The sequence below is a fragment of the Indicator indicator genome, chromosome Z (genome assembly GCF_027791375.1).
Source record: "Indicator indicator isolate 239-I01 chromosome Z, UM_Iind_1.1, whole genome shotgun sequence".
Lineage (NCBI taxonomy): Eukaryota > Metazoa > Chordata > Aves > Piciformes > Indicatoridae > Indicator > Indicator indicator.
In genome coordinates, this window is record NC_072053.1 from 78,937,992 (window position 1) to 78,958,408 (window position 20,417).

Genomic DNA, 20,417 nt, shown 5'->3' on the forward strand with positions numbered 1-20,417 from the left:
GTGGTAGGACCATTAGACTAACTGAAGTGCATCTACACTAATGCATGCAGCATGGGGAACAAACAGGATGAGTGTGAAACTGCTGTGCAGAAGAAAAGCTATGATGCAGTGGCCAACACAGAAAAGTGGTGGGACGTCTCGCAGCAGTGGAGTGTTGCAATCAATGGCCATAAACTCTTCAGATGGGATAGGGAAGGAAGGAGAGTTGGTGGGGTGGCCCTGTATGTCAGGGAGTGTTTTAATTGTGCTGAATTTAATGATGGTGACAGTACAGTTGAGTGTTTATGGCTAAGAATCAGTGGGAAAGCCAGTAAGGCAGATATCCTGGTGGGAGTCTGTTACAGACCATCCAACCAGGATGAAGAGACAGATAAAATAAGTATTCTTTAGGCACCTGGCATAAGCCTCAAGATTGCTGGCTCTTGCTCTTAGGGGGGACTTCAACTTCCCTGATGTCTGCTCTAAGTACAATGGAGAAGAGAGTGAGCAGTCCCAGAGGTGCCTAGAGTGTGTGCATGGAACCTCCTGACACAGATGGTGAGGTAGCCAACTAGAAAAGTCACTCAGCTGAACCAGCTGTTTGTGAACAAAGACTTGTGGGTGATGTAACAGTTCGGGGATGTCTTAGGCAGTGATCAGTAAATGGTGGACTTCTCAGTTGTTGGAGTAAAGAGACAGGTTAGCAGAACTGGACCCTGGTACTTTGAGTGGGCAGACTTCAGCTTGGAGACTGGTGGACAGAGTCCCTGGGAAGGCAGTCCTCAATGGCCAAGAAGTCCAGGAAGGCTGGACACTGGCTCAAGAGGGACGTCTTGAAGGTGCAGAAACAGGTGGTCCCTGTGCTGAGAGACAATTTGGCAGGAAAGTTTGGCCTGGCAGAATAGAGAGGTTTGGTTGCAGCTTGGGGGGAAAAGGACAGTCCATGATTATTGGAAGAAGCAGAAGGGCACTCAAGAGGATTACACTTGCCATGGAAAAGCCAAAGCCCAACTGGAAAGTCATCTGGCTTCAGCTGTTAAAGAGAACAGGAAATGCTTCTACAAATATATTAGCAACAAAAGCAGGACTAAGGACAATCTCTATCCTTTGTTGGATGCAGTGGGGAACAGAATGGTCAAGGATGATGAAAAGCCTGAGGTACTCACTACAAGAAATGCATTGAAGCACTAGGGGTCCAGAGGCAGTAAAGATGGTAAAGGGTCTGGAAAATAGGTCTTATGTGGGATCTGGGGTTGTTCAGCCTGGAAACAAGGAAGCTGAGGGGAGACCTTCTTGCTCTTTACAACTCTTTGTAGTGAGGTAGGTGCTGGTCTCCTCTCCCTGGTACCAAGTGATTGGATGAGTGGAAACAGCCTCAAGTTGCACCAGGGGAGGTTTAGATCGGCTGTTAGCAGGAACTTTTTCAGGAAGGAGTTCTCAAACACTGGAATAGTCCCCCCAGGGAGTGGGATGATTCGTCACCCCTAGAAGTATTTAAAAGACACATGGTGGTGAGTGAGGTGTTTTTGCATCAGACTTAACAGTGTTAGATAATGGTTGGACTTGATCATCTTAAAGGTGAAATGATTCTTCAATTCATTGTGCTGAATCACACGCTGCTTCTAATACATTCCGAGCATCCAGAAATCAAGGTTTCTTCACAGAATCTTTGATTTCTGGGATTCACAAATGACAGGGCTTAGACAATAATTTCTGACATTTTAGAAGCTATTCCAAACTCTTTCTTTTCCATTGAAACCATCAAAACAAAACCTAAACATTCAGAGAGTTCTATCCTTCTGCTTAAAAAAAAAAAAAAAAACAAACAAAACAAAACCTCGCACACACACACAAAAAAAAGGGTTAGAAATGCCAACAATGTCCAAAAACCAAGCAAAATATAAATTGGAACCTTTGAGGCTTTGTCTCTTGGGAAAACCATGTTAGTAGCAAGGCAGCGCATGAAGTTCGAATGTGGTACACAGATGGAAAGTTCAATAGGTATCTTGAAGTACCATTAGATGATTTTACAGCTTGTCCTTGGCTAACAAGGGGAAGTTACAATGTCGTGCTAAGAACCATCTGCCAAAGCCAGCAGAGGCTGGCTGGTTGAATTAGCATCTGGAATCTGCAGCTGAGAGTCCTCATGTTCATTTTTCTGTCTGCCTCAATCAGGAGTTAACAATACAAAGTTTAAAAAGAAAGCAGTCTCCATTTTGCTCAGCAAAGGACGTTGCGAGTTCACAAGGAAAGATAAAGTTTTGGGATCATATTCTGACAAATAGGTCGTAAGTCAGAACTTCAATCCCATGGGAACGGGATTTGTGGTGGAAGTTCCCAGGTTTTAATTCCTATCACGGTCACTTCATTTAGAACAGATGAATGTAGATACTACCAAGGAAAATGCTGGGGACACATAGCAGCCAAACACAGACAAAATATAAACACAATATTGTTCACTGCCATTTTATTCAAGAAAATATTATGAAAATCAAAATACAGTTTCATATGAATTTTCGTTACAATTACTGACAAAACAACAACAAAACAACTACCACCAAGTCGCATTAATCTATCACTACTAAGCCTGATCTTCAATATCCCCTTTTTTTTTTTTTTTTTTTTTTTGCAGTTAGTCACACTGCTTTAAAGGCAATTTTCAGTTTTAAACCATTCACATTTTAGCTGTGACTTGAGGCATGCTCTGTCTTTCCACCCTGTCTTTTTCTCTTTGCCTACAAGACACTGGTCTGTCCTCCAAGAAACCTTTTCTGATCAAGTAATGGTGTATAACTAGCTAGACTCTGGGAGGTTTTGTAGAAACCAGTTTTGCCTCCCACACCTTCTTCCATTTCTCCCTAGAAAGTCCCCTGCCTGTATCTCCCAGCACTGCTCCCAGCTCATGGAGGGCATTCCAAATACATGAAGCATAAGACGCTGATCAGTAATAGTCAGCATGGAGTAATTACACTTGTCCAGCCTGATGGCCTTTACAATGAGGTCACCAGCTAGGCAGATAATGGGGAGAGCAGCTGATGTTCTTTACTGCAACTTCAGTGAAGCGACTGTATCCTATAATGCCATCACAGACAAGCTGACAACATACGAGTTAGGTAAGTGGACACTAACACGGACTGAAAATGGGCTAAACCATTGAGCCCAGAGGGTTGTTACTAGTAGAAGGAAATACAACTGAACTGTATAATCCAGGAAACAATCACTTCTTCTCAGAATTTCTTACCTGAACAGCTAGTCATACATTACATATTATGTAGACTACTCTGATTACCTGAGCTTTGGTCTCTTATTTGATAAATTAAATAGTAACATCTACCTTGCTTTATAGGGCTCTTCAACAACTAAACCATTTAAAACTTTACCAAACAAGCCCTAAAACTCCAAGAGAAAGGCAGCCACAGTATGCAACTAATTGTGAAGCACATAAATTCTAAACAGATGTATTGTTCTAATGCCCAAATATTCACTGGCACTTTTCTAAAAGGTCTGTGTCATCTGGCACATGGTTTGGAAACGTCTCCATTACAGAGACGCTTGTCTGCAGCTTTAAGCTTTAGGGATTAGACTCTTAGAGGGCTGAGCTCTTTCTGATTAGAGCTTATGCTGTACAATTACCATTATTTCATCATGCTAATGTTGACAGCATATAGTATATATTGTTAAATACTATGTTTCTCAGTTCAGCTGAACATCCTCTTCTTAAAAGGTATGCTTCCCATATGCAGATGAGAATTTCATCTTTCAAAGACAAACTGTTTGTTGTCCTCCCTTTCCCCTACCAACTGTTAATAGAATTTGATTATTACTTTCTTGATCATCTATGATACCAGCAGCCTTCCTTCTGTTTCTCATGAGTCAAAGTCCCACTGATTCATGTTATACAGTGGAAACTTGTATTTTTTTGTCATATTTTCAAGCATATGAGAGAACACAGCCCCCCTGGTGTTACTCAGACATGTGATTCACAGTGAGACGGAGAGAAGAAAAATTTTCAGTCAGCACTGTCAGTAAAGCCTGTTTCACTCCATACCATGTTGCTGAGATGCTCTGAACATTTGTCAGATCTTTTCTAATATTTGACTTTGCTGTAAGTGGGGTTTTCTGCTCAGTCATAGAAACGGTAATTTATCAGGAACCACAGCCTGTATTTACCTCCTATTTACCTATTCCAAAGATTCCAAGTATGGCTCAGCGGACTTTCCAAGCAAAGCAAAACTGTGGAAAAGGGAGACTCATTAAATAGTAGAGAGATCTGTGTTTTAGGAAATTCCTGTGTCCATTTCCATGTGGAGGCATCAACTGCTTTGGTGCCTCATCTGCTAGAGAGGGTCATGTGTCAGTCTTTGTGGTAAATACAACTCAGACCTTGGCTTTGTGGTTTTCTTTACTTGAAAGCAATTCTTTGAGGTTAAATGTGTAACCACAAGACTCTGGGTCTTGTATGAACAGTGTCAAACACTAAAAATTCTTTGATATATCCCCAGTCCAGATGCTGCACAAGTGTGTTTTGTGGCACTCTGCCTCCTACAACTGAGGAATGTTTACTGTAAGAGTTGTTTAACCCTGTGACACAGAGCTTACAAGTCAGCCTGAGAAAGGCTGTCAGGCTACAAAGCCTTCTCTGGGTACCCTGTTGTAAATATGAGTTATGGGGGATTGGACTAGATGATCTCCAGAGGTCCCTTCCAGCCCCTATCATTCTGTGATTCTGTGAACAGCTGTCTGGCATCTCACAGTGCACTGCTTAGGCAGGCGGAAGCTTCATTAATCACCAGTAGAGGAGAAGGGAACTTTTTTGCTTTCATTAAGACAGACAAAGCAGTCCTGTCTACATGGCTGGTAGAAGGTGAGGGTGAAGATAATTACTCCACATTACTTGTGTGACCCATCAGATTCTTTGCAAGACAAGTGCCTTTTTTTATTAAAGCTATATTGATAAGATTAGTCTTCATCTTTTGGCTTCACACACCAAAAGACAGATGTAGGATGCACATTTTGTTTCCTGTTTCGCTGCAAGAGCTTCTTGGATTCCACTGAATGATGGGTGCAAGCCAAAACTGCCAAGTTCGAAGAAAAGACAATTTTGCCAGCAGCCATATATGTTACGAGGAAAATGAAAGAGGACATGAATTAGATTCCAGCTTCTGTTGTACATCTGTGCAATTCCAACAGTTAAGTAGCAGGTAGATTTTTTTGTGGGGAAACAGGTGCTGTGTAGAGGTACCCTGAGAGCAGATAGAAGATTTGATGGAGTTCTACAGTGCTTAAGAACCATGAACATGTGAAGTTGAACATCTCACACATACTCCCACAGCACAGTTGTTTTAGGAGCAAGGAAGAAAGTAATGTAGAAATACAAGTTTGCATGCGGCAGTGGACTGAAAAACACAACTCACATTATCAAAGGAAAACCCTAATTTTTTGCAGACACTGTCCAGTGTTACAAAAAAAAAAAAATTAAGTCATATGATTCCAGAGTCAACTTTAGATATAATCCCCACCTTATTATTTTTATTTTCTTCTACTAGGCCAATGCTAGGCTTCCTTCAGCTGAACAGAGACCACTAACCATGAATCCTGTGTGGTTACGATAGCTTGGTAACCATGACAAAGGATGCTAGCAAACTCTTCTCCATTACTGAGTCAATAATGACTTGAACCTGCTGTCAAGAATAATTCAGCTTTTCCTCAATGCAGAAGATACTCAGTCTCCAATGTGTTCTGTTTTAATGAATGGTAGAATGACCTAATAGAGTCATGTGGAAGAAAAACTACAAGCCTTGGTTGACTCTAATGAGGACAAAGGGACAGTGAACAAGCAGGAGGCTTGAATGTACTGTAGAAAAGTTTCTCTAGCAAAATGAACATTGTCCTTCACAATGCAAAGACTGACCTATGTTTTTTTTAATTCTCCTCTACTTCTAAGCAGACTCACATGTTTGTGTTCAGGTTTGCACAATCTTACTTTAAAAACCCAAAAAACAAAAGTCCAGAGACTGCTCCCTTTCCTGTAACCTGTTAAGGTTCCAGGACTTTCCATCAACCTTAGGAATCAATACAGTAGAAGGAACATAGCTACCTTCTTCAAGATCACATCAGATTTTCTTCAAGATACTAAATAACAAAGGCACAGGGTATTGACAAACCCCTATGTGAAGGACTACAGTGGCCCACATACCACAGAAGTGGTGAACCCAATGACCACAAAGTTAAACAAGAGTCACATTGAGACTCTGAAATAAACTTCTTCAGAACCACCCGAGCTTTCATTTTTCAGCCTTTTCCAATGTAAACACAAGCAAACACACTCACAAAGAAAAAATAAACCATGAGTGATAACCCTTTCCACAAAGAAAATTTTTCTCGTATAAAGCTGACCTTCTCCTGGTGCAACTTGAGGCCATTTTCTCTTGTCTTATCATTTCTTACTTAAGAGACCAGCATCCCACTTCACTACAACCTCCTTTAAGGCAGTTTAGAGATCAAGAAGGTGTCCTCTAGTTTTCTCCAAACTAAACTCCGGTTCCCTCAGCTGCTTTTCATACAGCTGTTCTCCAGACCTTTCATCAGCTTCATTGCCCCTTGGACACACTTCAGCACCTCAGTGTCTTTTTTCTGGTAGTGAGAGGCCTAAAATTGAACCCAGATTGCAAGATGTAACATCAACAGTACAGAGCACAGGGGGATGATCACTTCCGTAGACCTCCTGACCACACATTTTCATACACATCACTTTAACAACACAAGGGGATTTTAACCACGTCTTTTAAAAGTGCATATTGGATTTCCCTAAAAAAAAACCAAAATAAAAATCTATAAAAGACATGAAGATCATAAAAGAAACTAATGAGTTTTCCTGTTAATGTTTCTAATGTTGTTCTGTGTTCACAACCTTTGTGAATCTGGCAGACCAAAAATCTGTCTGAAAAGTGGACAAATTTAAAAGCAGTGTTGGTGCACATACCCCTGGCTGAAGGATACACTTTACCCTTACTTTAAAATTCCACAGGATCACAGAATGGTGGGGGTTGGAAGGGACGTGTGAAGATCATCTAGTCCAACCCCCCTGCTGATGCAGGTTCGCCTTGATCAGGCTGCATAGGATCGCATCCAGGTGGGTTTTGAAAGTCTCCAGAGAAGGAGACTCCTATGACCTCTCTGAGAAGCCTGTTCCAGTGCTCCCTCAAAGGAAAGAAGTGACAAATGGTGCCTCTCAGGGGTCCATATTGGGACCTGTACTGTTTAATAGACAGTGGGATCCAGTGCACACCAGCAAGTTTGCAGATGACACCAAGCTGAGTGGTGCTGTCAATATGCCAGAGGGGTGGAATGTTGTCCAGAGGGACCTGGACAAGCTGGAGAGGTGGCCGAGATGAACCTCATGAGCTTCAACAACAGCAAGTGCAGGGTTCTGCACCTGGGCCAAAATCCTCGCTATCAATACAGACTGGGAGATGAGCTGATAGAAAGCATCCCTGTGGAAAAACACTTGGGGGTGCTGATGGATGAGAAGCTGGACATGAGCAGAGAGTGTGCACTTGCAGCCCAGGCCAACAGCATCCTGAGCTGCATCAAAAGAAGCATGGCCAGCAGATCCAGAGAGGTGATTCTGTCACTATACTCTGCTCAGGTGAGATCTCACCTGGAGTACTGAGTCCAGATCTGGACCCCTCAATACAGGAAGGACATGGACTTGATGGAGTGGGTCCATAAGAGGGCCATGAAAATGATCAGGGGGTTGGAACACCTCCACTATGAAGACAGGCTGAGGGAGCTGGGGTTGTTCAGCCTTGACAAGAGAAAGCTCTGGAGAGACCTAATAGCAGCCTTCCAGTACCTGAATGGGACCTACAAAACAGCCTGCAGCGATAGGACGAGGGGCAATGGATTCAAACTAGAGAAGAACAGATTTAGATTGGATGTTAGGAACAAGTTCTTTACCATGAGGGTAGTGGACACAGTGGAACAGATTGCCTAGAGAGGTCCTTGAGGCCTTCTCATTGGAGATAATCAAGGCAAGACTCAACAGGGCTCTGGGCAACCTGATGTAGTTGAGGATGTCCTTGCTTATTGCAGAGAAGGTTGGACTAGATGACCTTTGGAGGTCCCTTCCAACCATTCTATGATTCTGTGAAGTGTTTCTGTAAGTTCAAATGAAGCCTCCTACATTCTAGTCTGCACTTACTGCTCCTTGTCCTTCCACTGGGCACCACTGAACAGCCCAGCCCTGTCCTTTTGACACCTGCTCTTTAGATATTTATAAGCATTGACAAGATCCTAAATCTTCTCTTCTCCAGACTAAACAGCCCCAGGACTTTCAGCTTTTCCTTGTAGGACATCTTTGTAGCCCTCTGTTTTCCAGAAGTTCCCTTAGAACCATACTACTGCAGCACTCCAGCTGTTTCACAGTGAAGTTAAAATAAGACTGTACTCTAAACATGACTGACATTTTATTTTCACACCTCTATGACCACACTTTATTCCAGTGATGGTTACCATGTGTCTGAGGCATCTGAAGACCCCACTGACAGACATCTCTTCCCTTGGTCAGATTCTGCATAAAATATGTCCCAAAGTACCAAAGTTCCTCTCAAAAGATTGACCTCAAGGATGAAAATACTTTGTGGGAAGAGGGACTACCCTGATGTGATGGTTTGAAACTGTCTTTTTAATTTTCCTTCTCAGAGTTCAAGCAGAGAAAGCAAAAGAATGTAAACAGATGACTACTGGGTGTAAGAAAGCAAACTAATGATTGTTCTAAACACTTCCATTGGATAGATAGAAATGTTTAAGAACCACTACCCAAAACAAAGTAGGGGCAGTCAGGGCAACTTGCCAGGCTGTCTGGCTGCTGCTGCTTCTTCTGGCTGAAGATAACAGTTGGTTGCCAGTAGTCTGGCAAGCTAAGTTAACAACCTCTCTGCTTTTAACTAACTCTGCTTTCTGCCAGGGGGTCTGAGGGGAGGACACCCCTGGGAGAAAGGCCCCTTGGGAGGTCCCCTCAAGGGGAAGCAAAGGGAGCTTGGTTGTGCTTTTCTGTTGATTGTATATATTTGTAAATGCGAATTTTGTATATTTGTACATATTCATTGCATTTCACCATAGATGGTAGATTTGCTTGTAAATACAGCTTTCATTTGCTTTCCAGACTGAGCTAGCCTGGTTATTGTCGGTGGGGAGGGATTTCAGCTCTCACACTGATACACCTGACTTCTTTACAGTATTTCTGAACTTAAGTAACTCAAATCTAGCAAAACAAACATAGGCAGATGTAGCCAATATGAGAGCTGATACTTGTGAATCTTACTGTATTTGTTTTCAAAAAAACGAACCAGCAAAGTCATTAAAATCTGTAAATGGTCCTCCTACATATTCAGCTTTGCAGCATATCAGACAAAGTCTGTTTATAAGGTTTCACACAAGGAGCTATTCTCCTTGTTGTCAGGGAAAGCAATGAACACGGCACTGTGGAACACTGACTTCTCAGTTCACACAAACTCACTTTCCAAGGCAACAAATGTTCAAGGTATTGAATTTTCCACACTTTTCAGCCAGGCACAAGCTCAACCCAATATGCCATAAACTGAGCACACTGTACATACCAGCCATGAAGTGAAGATAGCTAAAAAGAAAAGACCACAAGTTCAGTGAAGGAAGAAGCTGTGCTTGTGGAGTTGCATGTCATCTCAGAGACTAATTTAGGCCATGTCCCACAGCATATGCAATCATGATATGCTGGGGAGCTAAATTCCTTGAGAAAAATGGACCTGGCAGCCACCAGACAGACCACTCCAGTTCCCACATGAGAACCACACCACTTCTTGCAGGTGTTCTATATTTCTTTCTTTCTTCCAAAGCAGTTTCAGAGGTAACAGAGATCGTGAAACATTTCAGCCTTTGCAAAGCCAGCTAACACATTCCTTTCCCCATGAGAGCTTTTTCTCCACCATTCATTATACCACTTAAGTGGGTTTTCATTAAATTTCTTTAGCATAAAGAAAGGAAGAGATCTGCTGAGACCTGCTTTTCTAAGTTAGCAGAAGTCCTTTACAGCCCTTGTTGACTGCCACAACAGAGTAAACCTGGCACATGAGGCATCAGCCTTCTAATATGCTTTCCCCAGGTGAGGCAGCATTCCTTCATACCAGCAGCACCAAACCCCTCTCACAGAAAAGCAGAGAATGTGCTAAAGAATTTGTACTTACTTTCTATGGCACATATTTTCTATTATTATCAGAACTTGACTGAAAAATGGGTTAATTTACATGTTTGGGCTGGAAGCAGACCTGTATGTTCCTCTATTGGCACATCTAGCATTCAGTCAAGAGGGTACATGGGAAGACAGCTGGGGAGGATAGTTGTTAGCAGCAGTCACCCATTAGTCAGCAATGATTTGGCCTGAGGATTGTCTGGACTACTATTAGTTTCAGTCCCTGTTTCTTGTATAAGCACAATGGTTAGATACCAGACAAAAACAGAGAATCAGATTGCTCTGAAGTACAATCAGTCAGCAAGAAAGTAATGCATCAGTTAAAAGGCAAAATTGATAGCTATCTAGTAAAATACATCACCCACCATACAGATGGGGCCAATACCATTTGCATCAATCTTTTTTTGATGGTACTCTTGAGGTATACTAGGTTTGTAAATCAGTTCATCTGCCAGCTTAGGTTACACAGAAGTATCTACTAGATCTGAATCACAAAACAAGAAAAAGAGGGGAGGAGGACAAAACTCCAACATACAATCTAGTTGTAAAATATCTACATGATATCATCCATATATTTCTAGGCACCAAACTTTCTAAGCAGCTATTGCATGGCTTGCAAAATTTTCTTTATTTCATTGGCACAAGAGATTAACTCAAAGCTCTTGGCAAATACATCCATGCTGAAGGAGAGACCAAGAAAGGGTAGTAACAGTGAAAAGAATTCTTTAGCACAAACCCAGCACTGGTGTGACAGGTGTAGAGGAAGAAGAAAGGGTTGTTTGGAATTTACAAGAATCTTCAGCTGGTACCCAGAGCTATAACCATTCACTACTAGGTGACTGAATGACCATCAGTCTGACTCCTTCTCACTTCAGCTTCTGGCAAAGCTTAGTTTTAAAACGAAAGAAACAAACCAGCTGTAGAGATTGTACACATTTTATTACAGGGTGGGTGTGCCTGAAGCAATGGCCATTCCTAGATCATGCCATTGTAATGGCAGCAAAGAATGAGGAAAAAATGTATGCAGCAATGTCAGCAAACATCATTTAGCCCACCCTAAGGACACCTCCTTATACTTTGTAAAAGACAGGTTGAGTTGTAAGACAAATTCACTGATGTCAAACACTCCTCCTACATTTTTACTGGCTGTGCTCTGGGGAGGTCTTTACTCATTAAGAGTAGATGAGGAGTCTATCCATAACTACCGGTCAGATGCTCTCCTGCCCCTGCAAGAAGGTGCCTCATCAAATAGTAACTATTATTACTGGCTAGAGAACCAGAAAAATTCTACCACAGTATTACTAAGAAACAATTGAAAACGTTTATCTCTTGATTTAGTGGTTATTTTGAATCACATCCATCAAGGCCCTCTGGGGTCTTGGCCTGCTTTTGTAGGTGCATTGTGGGGACATACTGGGCACTTCTTTTGGAAGTAATGTCACACATGCTCTGTGCAAAAACTCTGAAGCTGGCAGTTACCAACATTTACTACTTAAGCATAGACCAGGCAGTGTATCTCTAAAGACAACATTCATTTTCCAGCCTAGGCTTTATACACTTCTAAGAAGCACGCTTTCCTTTTGATCAGCCATAACTAAGCTATTTGATTACAGTAACCCAATAACCTCTGAAATCCTCCTCTACAAAACTCCCACAGCTTAAAAGTGATTCTGTACTTTCATTAAATGCGAAACTGCAGCTTCTTAAACTGCTTAATCAGTTTCTAACCAATTTAGCTCTTGTTCCTGAAACAGCCTGTCAGTGCTGCAATTGGAATTAAGAACCACAGGATAATTCAGGGTGGCACAGATTTTGGAGGTCTGTGTCCCAGCTTTTGGCTTTATATATCCATCAGATGATGTTGTTCAGAGCTTTATCCAGCCTTGTCTTGAAAACCCCAAAGGATGAAGACAACATAACCTCCCAGAGTCCCCTCTCAGCTGCTTTACTGTCCTCATTGGGAAAAGTTCTTCATTATGTAAAGTCAGAAAAGAAGTTCATGTTCTTGTTTATTTCAGCAGAACTCTGTCTTTTGACTGTCTTCTCATTTCAAACTATGAACCTAATGAAGAAATCATCTGGTGATGTTCTCTGGTCTGTGTTATGCTGAGGGTCAGATGAGAATAAATGAAAAATCCCCTGTGGCCTTAAGTATCTGGATATCTTTCCCAGTGACTCTTAGAACCAACAACAACAAAAAAATTCTACTCACTGAAAATTCAAAGACAGAACTACTCTCAATTTAAGGCTGCAGTGAGTAGGATGAAAAAAAAACCAAGGCAACTGAATTTATCTTGTTTGGAAATCTGGGTCTGAAGAAAGCACAGCAGTAGAGATCTGCTTGCTTGCTTAGCTCCTTTTGTGACACTGCCCAATTGTGAAAGCTGATTGGGCAGATGGGGGTGGTGGTGGGAACCCACTGCTTTTGAGGCTATGGAGTATTTAAGTTGTCCCTATAAGCCTGGGAAATACACATCCTCAAAGGTGTTTAAACAGTGAGACTACTAGGTGCCTGGAAGAGCAACTAGGATTTACTGAAGAAAAAGATTTTACCCTAAAGATAAATAAAACTCTGGCACACTACAAAAATTCCTGCCAGGAACTAATATGAGTAGCTTCACCAGAGTGGCCTGAGCAGGCATACAGTGTTCTGTTCCTCCTTTCCCACTCAGTGAGGGCTGAGATAGGTCACTGTATCTGTGGTTATAAACAACATGTTTACAGAGCTATGAGACTTTTACATGCCTTAAATCCACTTAAACTGGATAAAGGAAATTGAGAATAATGAAAATGAGAACAAGGACATAATCACGTTAAAAATCCTCTGCAGGCTGTGAGAGCATTTTACAAAGATGGTCCTTAAACCTTTGCTGTACAAAGAAGTGGTCCTAATATTCAGCACCTGTTTTTACCACTTGCACATAATTCTTTACAGCTCTTTGCTCCTACACCAGCTCCTTTTCCTGCTGCCAGCCAGTCCAGAATTCATAGGATAGTGGCTGCAGGAAGAGACTCTTTACAAGCAAATTAATAGACCAGAATGCCTGCCTGCAGAAGGCAGAGAGGAAATAGCACCACAGAGAAACACCACCACTGGAAAAAAAAAAAAAAAAAAAACCACCAAAGCCTGGCTGTCCTAACCCTACTCTGAAATTATTTTCCCTGAAAGTAGCTCCTCAGTGAAAACTGCACTTAGACACAGCTTTTGAAATCCCTTTTCAGCTAATTTGCATGAAATATGTCAAATGAAAGAGGACAAGTTTAATAGCATTAAGTTGAAAAAGATATGCTCAAGTTTCTGTGGATATCTCCTACGGACCACATTATGGATCTCTTCAGGAAACTCTTTTGCTAATGGAAAGGTCAGCCCAAATCCCATCCCATCCACTGGGCATGCACTCTTCCCAGAGTAATTCTCTGCACACCATATGCCACAAAGATTCAAAGCAATGAATTAACCTCTCTTAAGTTATAGCCATCCAGTGCTTTAAAACTCTTGTTCTATTAGTAAGGACATACCTAAGGCTGTTTTGTTTTTACATCCGAGTGTATCATCTTTCACGATCTATTTCAACTACTTTGAAGAATGAATAATCTACATTTTAACCTACATTAATTTCTTTGAATTAAAACAGAGTTTTGCAACAATACTCAGTCTATGGTGCATCTCACCAAAGGCTGCTACAGAACACGTAGGAACAAACAGTACCCAACTTAGCAAGAAAGCTTCTCTCTTTGGGCAACAATGAAAAGCAAACAGGTATCAATATACAGGCTGGATGACCACATCTCCTTCAACAGTATTATGAGTAGTACAACACTCAGAGCCTGGCAAGTGTTACTGTGTCTGCAGTACAGATAGAAGACTGATGTGCAATCAAATCAGAAAGATTCCCTTGAAAGAAAAGTAATTTACCGAGGAACAGACCCAAACTTCCCTTTCACTGTTCTGGGTGCTGAGAGAGGAGGCCCAGAAGGCAAATTCATCACAGCGTGCACGTACGTCTGAATTGTAAGATCTAAGGCCACCAAGGCAACTTTACGAACAGTTTCATACCACAAACTAGTGAATCAAGAAGATAATGAGGACTCTGCAGGTATCTGCAATGAAGGCCCCGGAGGGTGGAACAGTAGAACAGGGATGCAAGTGCTGGGTAAAATGATCCATTTATAAGAACTCCCTTTCTCCTCTTCCCATTAAAATACTCTTTTCATCCTTTTTCATCTATGGAAAAATGCTCCAAAGAGCAGATATAAAATCTCTATATGGAACTGCCTTATCTTGTTCTGTAATACAGCCCTGGTGCAGTCCACCACTCCATGAGGGCTTAGGCAGTATTTTCCCCTTCATTTGTATCAATTCAGAGTGAGATGAAGATTTTCCATTATAAATCAAGCATTCTTGTTCTGACTTATATTGGGTCCAGGCCCATTCTAGAGACCACAAGCCTTTCCCCTTCCTTAGTTTCTTCAGATCTGATTTAATTTACAACAGCAAAGATGCTGCATGGAGAAAAACAGTAGATAAGAGGGTATTTACTAATTCCATCCTTAGGCTTACGATAGGCAATTCTTCAGGATAAAAGTTCCTCCAGAAGTGTCTCACTGCATACTGAAAGCTTTTGTGTCAGATTCTGTTGTAAAGCCCACCAGCACACCTGTATGTTATCTGTTCCCCATGCCTGCAGACAGGCCACACTTTCTACACATGCAAACTGCAAGAGAACAAAGTAATTGATACTGGAATACTCCAACATCGAAATTTAGTATAACAAAAGCCTGCAGAAATATCAGTGGAAGCCTGTGATAAAAGATGAGTTGTCATGGAAGAAGTCTGGCCTAGATGAATAGAGATGCTTGGTAGCAATTCAGGGGAAAAAGAACAGCTTATAGGTTTTGGAAGAAGGGGCAGGCCACACAGGAGAACTACACTGTTGTCATGAGGCTATGCAGGGAGAAAATTAGAAGGGCCAAAGTCCAACTGGAAATTCATCTGGCTTCAGCTATTAAAGAGAACAGGAAATGCTTCTACAAGTATATTAGCAACAAAAGGAGGACGAAGGACATCCAAACTTGTTGGATGCAGCAGGTTACAGTGGTCAAGGATGACAAAAAGCCTGAGGTACTCAATACCTTCTTTGTCTCAGCCTTTAATAACACAACCAGTTGTTCACTGAATACCCAGCCCCCAGAGATGGAAGTGAGGGATGGAGAGCAGAATGAAGCCCTCAGAATCCAAGAGAAGGTGGTTAGTGACATGCTGCACAAGTTAGACATACATAAGTCTATGGGGCCAGATGGCTGACACGTAAGCGCACTGACGGAGCTGGCTGAAATGTTCACCAGGCCACTTTCCATCATTCAACAGCAGTCCTGGCTAACTGGAGAGGTCCCAGCTGACTGGAGATTGGCAAACGTGATGCCCATCTACAAGAAGGGCCAGAAGGAGGATCCAGGAAACTACAGACCTGTCAGCCTGACCTTGGTGCCAGGGAGGGTTATGGTGCAGGTTGGTGGCTGGTCCCGAGTGGTGTTTCCCAGGGCTCAGTACTGGGGCAAGTTGTATTCTGTGATTCAATATCTTTATCAACAATCTGGATGAGGGGGTTGAATGCTCCCTCAGTAAGTCTAGCAGAAGGGAGTGTTGATGTGCGTGAAGGTAGGAAGGCTCTACAGAGGGACTTTGGCAGGCTGACTGAAGGTCCAAGGCCACCTGTATGAAATTTGACAAGGCCAAATGCTGGGTCCTCCACTTGCCCCACGAGACCACCATACAACACTACAGGCTTGTGGCAGAGCAGCTGGAAAGATGTCTGGCAGAAAAGGACCTGGTTGGGCTTGGATGTCTTTTCCAAATGAAATCAATATGCTATTCTATGAAAATTAAATACTTCACTGTACCTTCAGCATCAAAAATCATTTACACTGACGAAACACAAAACAACAAATGCTTGGGAAATCAAACCCATTTTGCACTACACAAAATATATGGTACTGCTTCCTTTGAAATCTGCTTCTTGCTGTGCTAGCCAAGTCCATACATAAAAATACAGTTGCTGCCTTCTTTCCACCTATTAGTGTGGAAAAGGAAAGTGACAGGAACTGGGAAACAAAAAACAAATAGCTGTCAAGGACAAGAATAAGGTATTTCATAAGTCTGGAAACACCTGACGGAGACAACCTCTTGGTGTATCATCTAGTAGTTAGCAGCAGGCCCTGACTGTAAATAGTGAGCTCAACTAATTTTAGCATGTGAGCTTTTATTGTGTTTGTTACTTTTCTGGGCCACATACTTATATATAACATCTCACACTTCTTACATCACGTTCCCAGGTTTCCCAGTTACAAAAAAGTGAATCAGGACACATTACCTAAAACTGCTAAAACTTACATAAGTTCACTGACATCTCTAAGGTGTAAAATCCCATCTTTCTTATTGCCTACAGCCACAGCTAAAGGCTGTCTATGCAACACAATGCACCCTTCTGCAAATTCCTCTTCAACCATAGGGAATTATTGCAGCAAAGCTACTTCCACCTACTTGCCCCACTCTTTAGAAAAATTAACTATACTTTTATAAAGGGCAAATTGTGTTGCCTCATCCTAGTTTTGCTGGGATAGAATCACTATTTGCAGTTTAGAGTCAGCCAGGAGCTTTAGCTGGGAGAGTCAAATGCCAGTGCAGCTAACTCAAACAGGCTAACAGCTCTACACCAAACCATACACGTCATGCTCACTACAAAGGCAGAAGTTTGCAGAGAATGGGGTCTTCACCTAGACCTGTTCCTCCTCCTCCTGCTCCTCTCCCTCCCCGATGGGCTCACTTATCATCCCATTACTGAGGACTGCTTTTCCATTTATTGCAGCCACTGTACATTCTCTGGGCTGAGTACGACTTTGTATACTGGCATTGGTATTAGTTTGGCTGTTTCATTAAATCTGTTTTCGTTTCAACACATAGGTCTCCTCTCCTTTTCCAAATCCCCCTTCTATGCTGGGAAGAGGTTATCAAGTGACACAGCAACTGTTACAGTTTAGCCCCAGATATGGGCTAAACATAGGCATGCCCTCAACAGCTCTCTCATCTGAGCTTCCTGGTTAAATCACAGCAAAGTGTGTTAGCTATATATAATCTTAGAAGAAGTTAATTTATAGAATAATTCACTTCCCAATTTGTCAGCTTTGGATGGGAATTCAAGAGAGGGACAGAAGGCAGAGCTCACTGACTCTCCATTGCCTTGCAGTGAACAGAGCTGTACAGGCTTCAAAGGGAGAACACCACTCTTCTTAGGCTTTTCTTCCCAACCAGTGGACAGGCAAGCCTCAAAGCAATGCAAACTTGATTAGCTGTCAACAAGCTAATAATACAGTGCTGACCACCCTCGGTGGTTAGCCTGAAGAGGCTTACCAAGGACAAAGGGGTAGAATGAAAAAAATTTAGGCTAACAAACCCCACCAATCTGTCAGACACAGTTAACATTTCGTATTATTTCCTGCAAGACACCCTTCTCCTCTTCCCCGTCTGCTGCTTAAGGGCTTGAATTTCACAGTCTCTAAAAATCAAAGTGGAAAGAGAGCATGCTTAGTACACAGAATGAAAGTCAGTTTATGCTTTCGGATTTCTCTGGACTTACCTACATTTGTAGGAAATATACTCTCGTTGTTGATTTGAAGCTCGATCCAATCCATGAGAAGATTCATATACTGGGGTGCTGGCAACGCTGTGGGTTTCTTGTACTTGATGTCGTCCTGCCACCGGTACTCATATTTAGGGCCTCCAGACATCACTGGGCAGGTCTTCTCTGTGCAAAATTCACAGATAGTTCCATAAATGAGGTTGATCCTATTGAAGAAGTCAACTACATGGACAGCCACCCAGTCATTTAGGTCTTCTCCATTTGGTAACTGCACAGCCGCTTTCAAGTCCACACCTGAGTTCAGAGAGGCCTGCGCTCGTTTGTGAAGTTCAAACCTCTGGGTTCCAGGTTCAAACTTGCGTTTGGGGCGGAAAGTCTTGTCCTTATTAAAGACTTGCTTGAGCGCTATGGACATGTCTGCTAATCTGCTCCGCAGCAGCTGACACAAACACGCAACTGAGATTCAATGCAGGTATCTGAAAACTGTTAAATTTCTTTTAGGGGTCCTCCAGGTCCTTCTCTTTTTCTCAGAGAAGCTTATATCAGCTTCAGAGCAGACTGCTACCTCTTCTTCTTGAAAGTCTTCCCAAAAGGCTTCTTGTCCCTAAGGATATGGAAACAACATACATTAGTGATAAATTCGGGTCTGCTTCATCAGTTTGCTATTCTTTTTACCATCACTTTTCTGGTATTATAAGCAGAAAAGCAAAATATATAACAAGCTAGCTGCAAAAACACGGCCAAACCCTAACTTGATGAACATTTAAAAGAAAAAAAGAAAAGAAAAACCCGCTTAAAAAAAATTCTAAGGAATTAACGTCTCTGACCATTTTAAACACCTACCCACATGGAGGCTCTTCAGTTATGTTAAGGATAGGAACTTAATAAGTCTTGCATAATCTTCCCATCTTTAGATCATTTTTAAACCAATCTTGCAATTGTGCTGCATTTTGAGAGACTGCATACCATGCATAACACACCTATAAATTCAGTAGACAAAATACTATCTAACAGTTCAGGTCTTATCTAACTGTTCTTAAAGCTGACAAATAGTGCCTCTAGATGTTTTCCACAGCTTCAGTCCTCTTCATTGACTGTAGAAAAAAACAAAGATAACCAACCCCAAAACCAAAACCTAAGCACGAGTTTTCAATATTTGTTCACTATTTTTAATTAATGATCTATTTGTTTTTGCAAAATTCACAGAACCTAGTTAGAGTAGAACCTACAGTATTGCACAGGAGTAATTCTGTTTCCCACAAAACTGTACAGAGATTGTTAATTTCTTGACCCAACTTCAGGAATTCCATAGTGGTCTTAATTTCCTGTTGGACTGTGGAAAATGATTAGAAAGCAATGATGAAACTGCCACTTTCTTTGTAGCTGTATTTATCTTCTCTATAATGGAATGCAGAACATAGAATTTGCAGTCTTCCATCTCAGCTACTCTGGCCACAAAGTGTAGTTTTTAACAGCCAGTCTGACTGAAAAAATAAATTACTTCATTAGAGTCTTGGTTGTTCTTCTATGCATGTGCAGAATAGTATTACCTTCAGTAAAAGTGGGCAATTAGTAGATGACGGGGTAGAAAAGGACTACCTCAGATAGACTATAGTAGTGAAGGTTTTATGATTAATGACAGACCAAGCATCTCATGCTGTGCATTTTTTAAGCTAAATAACACGGTATGTTTTAAAGTTGCACAGCACTACAAGAATTCTACTCTGTGACAGATGAATTCTCATCATGGGGTTATGACAGGCTGAGAGAGTTGAGGCTGTTCAGCCTGAAGAAGGCAAGGCTCCGTGGAGACCTGATAGCAGCCTTCCAGTAGCTGAAGGGGGCCACCAGGAAAGCTGGAGAGGGACTGATTACAAAGGCCTGCAGTTATAGAACAAGGGGCAATGTTTTTTAGCTAGAGCAAGGTGGACTTAAATTGGACATTAGGAAGAAGTTTATAAATAGTCATTCTTTCTGTGCTCCCAGGGAGACAATTGCTGTATCTGACATGTCCCTTGGAGGAACAGGTGAATACTGCTGCACAGACTGAGCTCGTGACTGACACACTTTGAGATAGTATGCAGCCAATGTCCCAGTCTACAATAACAGGGATTACAGCTCCAGAGTTTTTACACCTCAGGTAACTACTTTTTTTTTTTTTTCCCCCATCCACCTGCTGCTCTCATGTGGCTATTTTGAATCCCTTCCTCATCTGTAAATATTCACTAGAATATGCAAGGACTTACTTAAAACAACAAGATGACCAGCAAATAAAACTAATCTTCAAAAAACCTATTTTGAAACACAGCATTCACTACTGTTAAAACTTTTCCAAGAGAAAGAGAAGACACCATATTTTATAAGCTATTTTTCTACTGAATTTGCAGACATAATTATATTAAACATGTATTCTTTCCCACTCCTCTCCATACACTGAGTAAGTCTGCATAAAACCAGTTAATGCAAAGAAAAAACCAAGCAAAACATTCAGAAGGAAAAAAAAAGTATCTCACGTTTCTGTGTACAAGAAGTAACATGTTGAAATTGTCTGTGCAAGCACACATAGTTCATGG

The 20,417-nt window shown here is 41.7% G+C and overlaps 1 protein-coding gene across 1 annotated transcript in view; it reads right to left on the bottom strand.

Moving 5' to 3' along the window:
- Positions 1-18,259, bottom strand: part of MOB3B (MOB kinase activator 3B) — a 33,462-nt gene extending 15,203 nt beyond the window's left edge. The window contains exon 1 of the mRNA XM_054397635.1: positions 17,842-18,259. Within this exon, the coding sequence (XP_054253610.1) occupies positions 17,842-18,259 (418 nt within the window). The remainder of the gene's footprint in view (positions 1-17,841) is intronic.
- Positions 18,260-20,417: the final 2,158 nt, after the last annotated feature.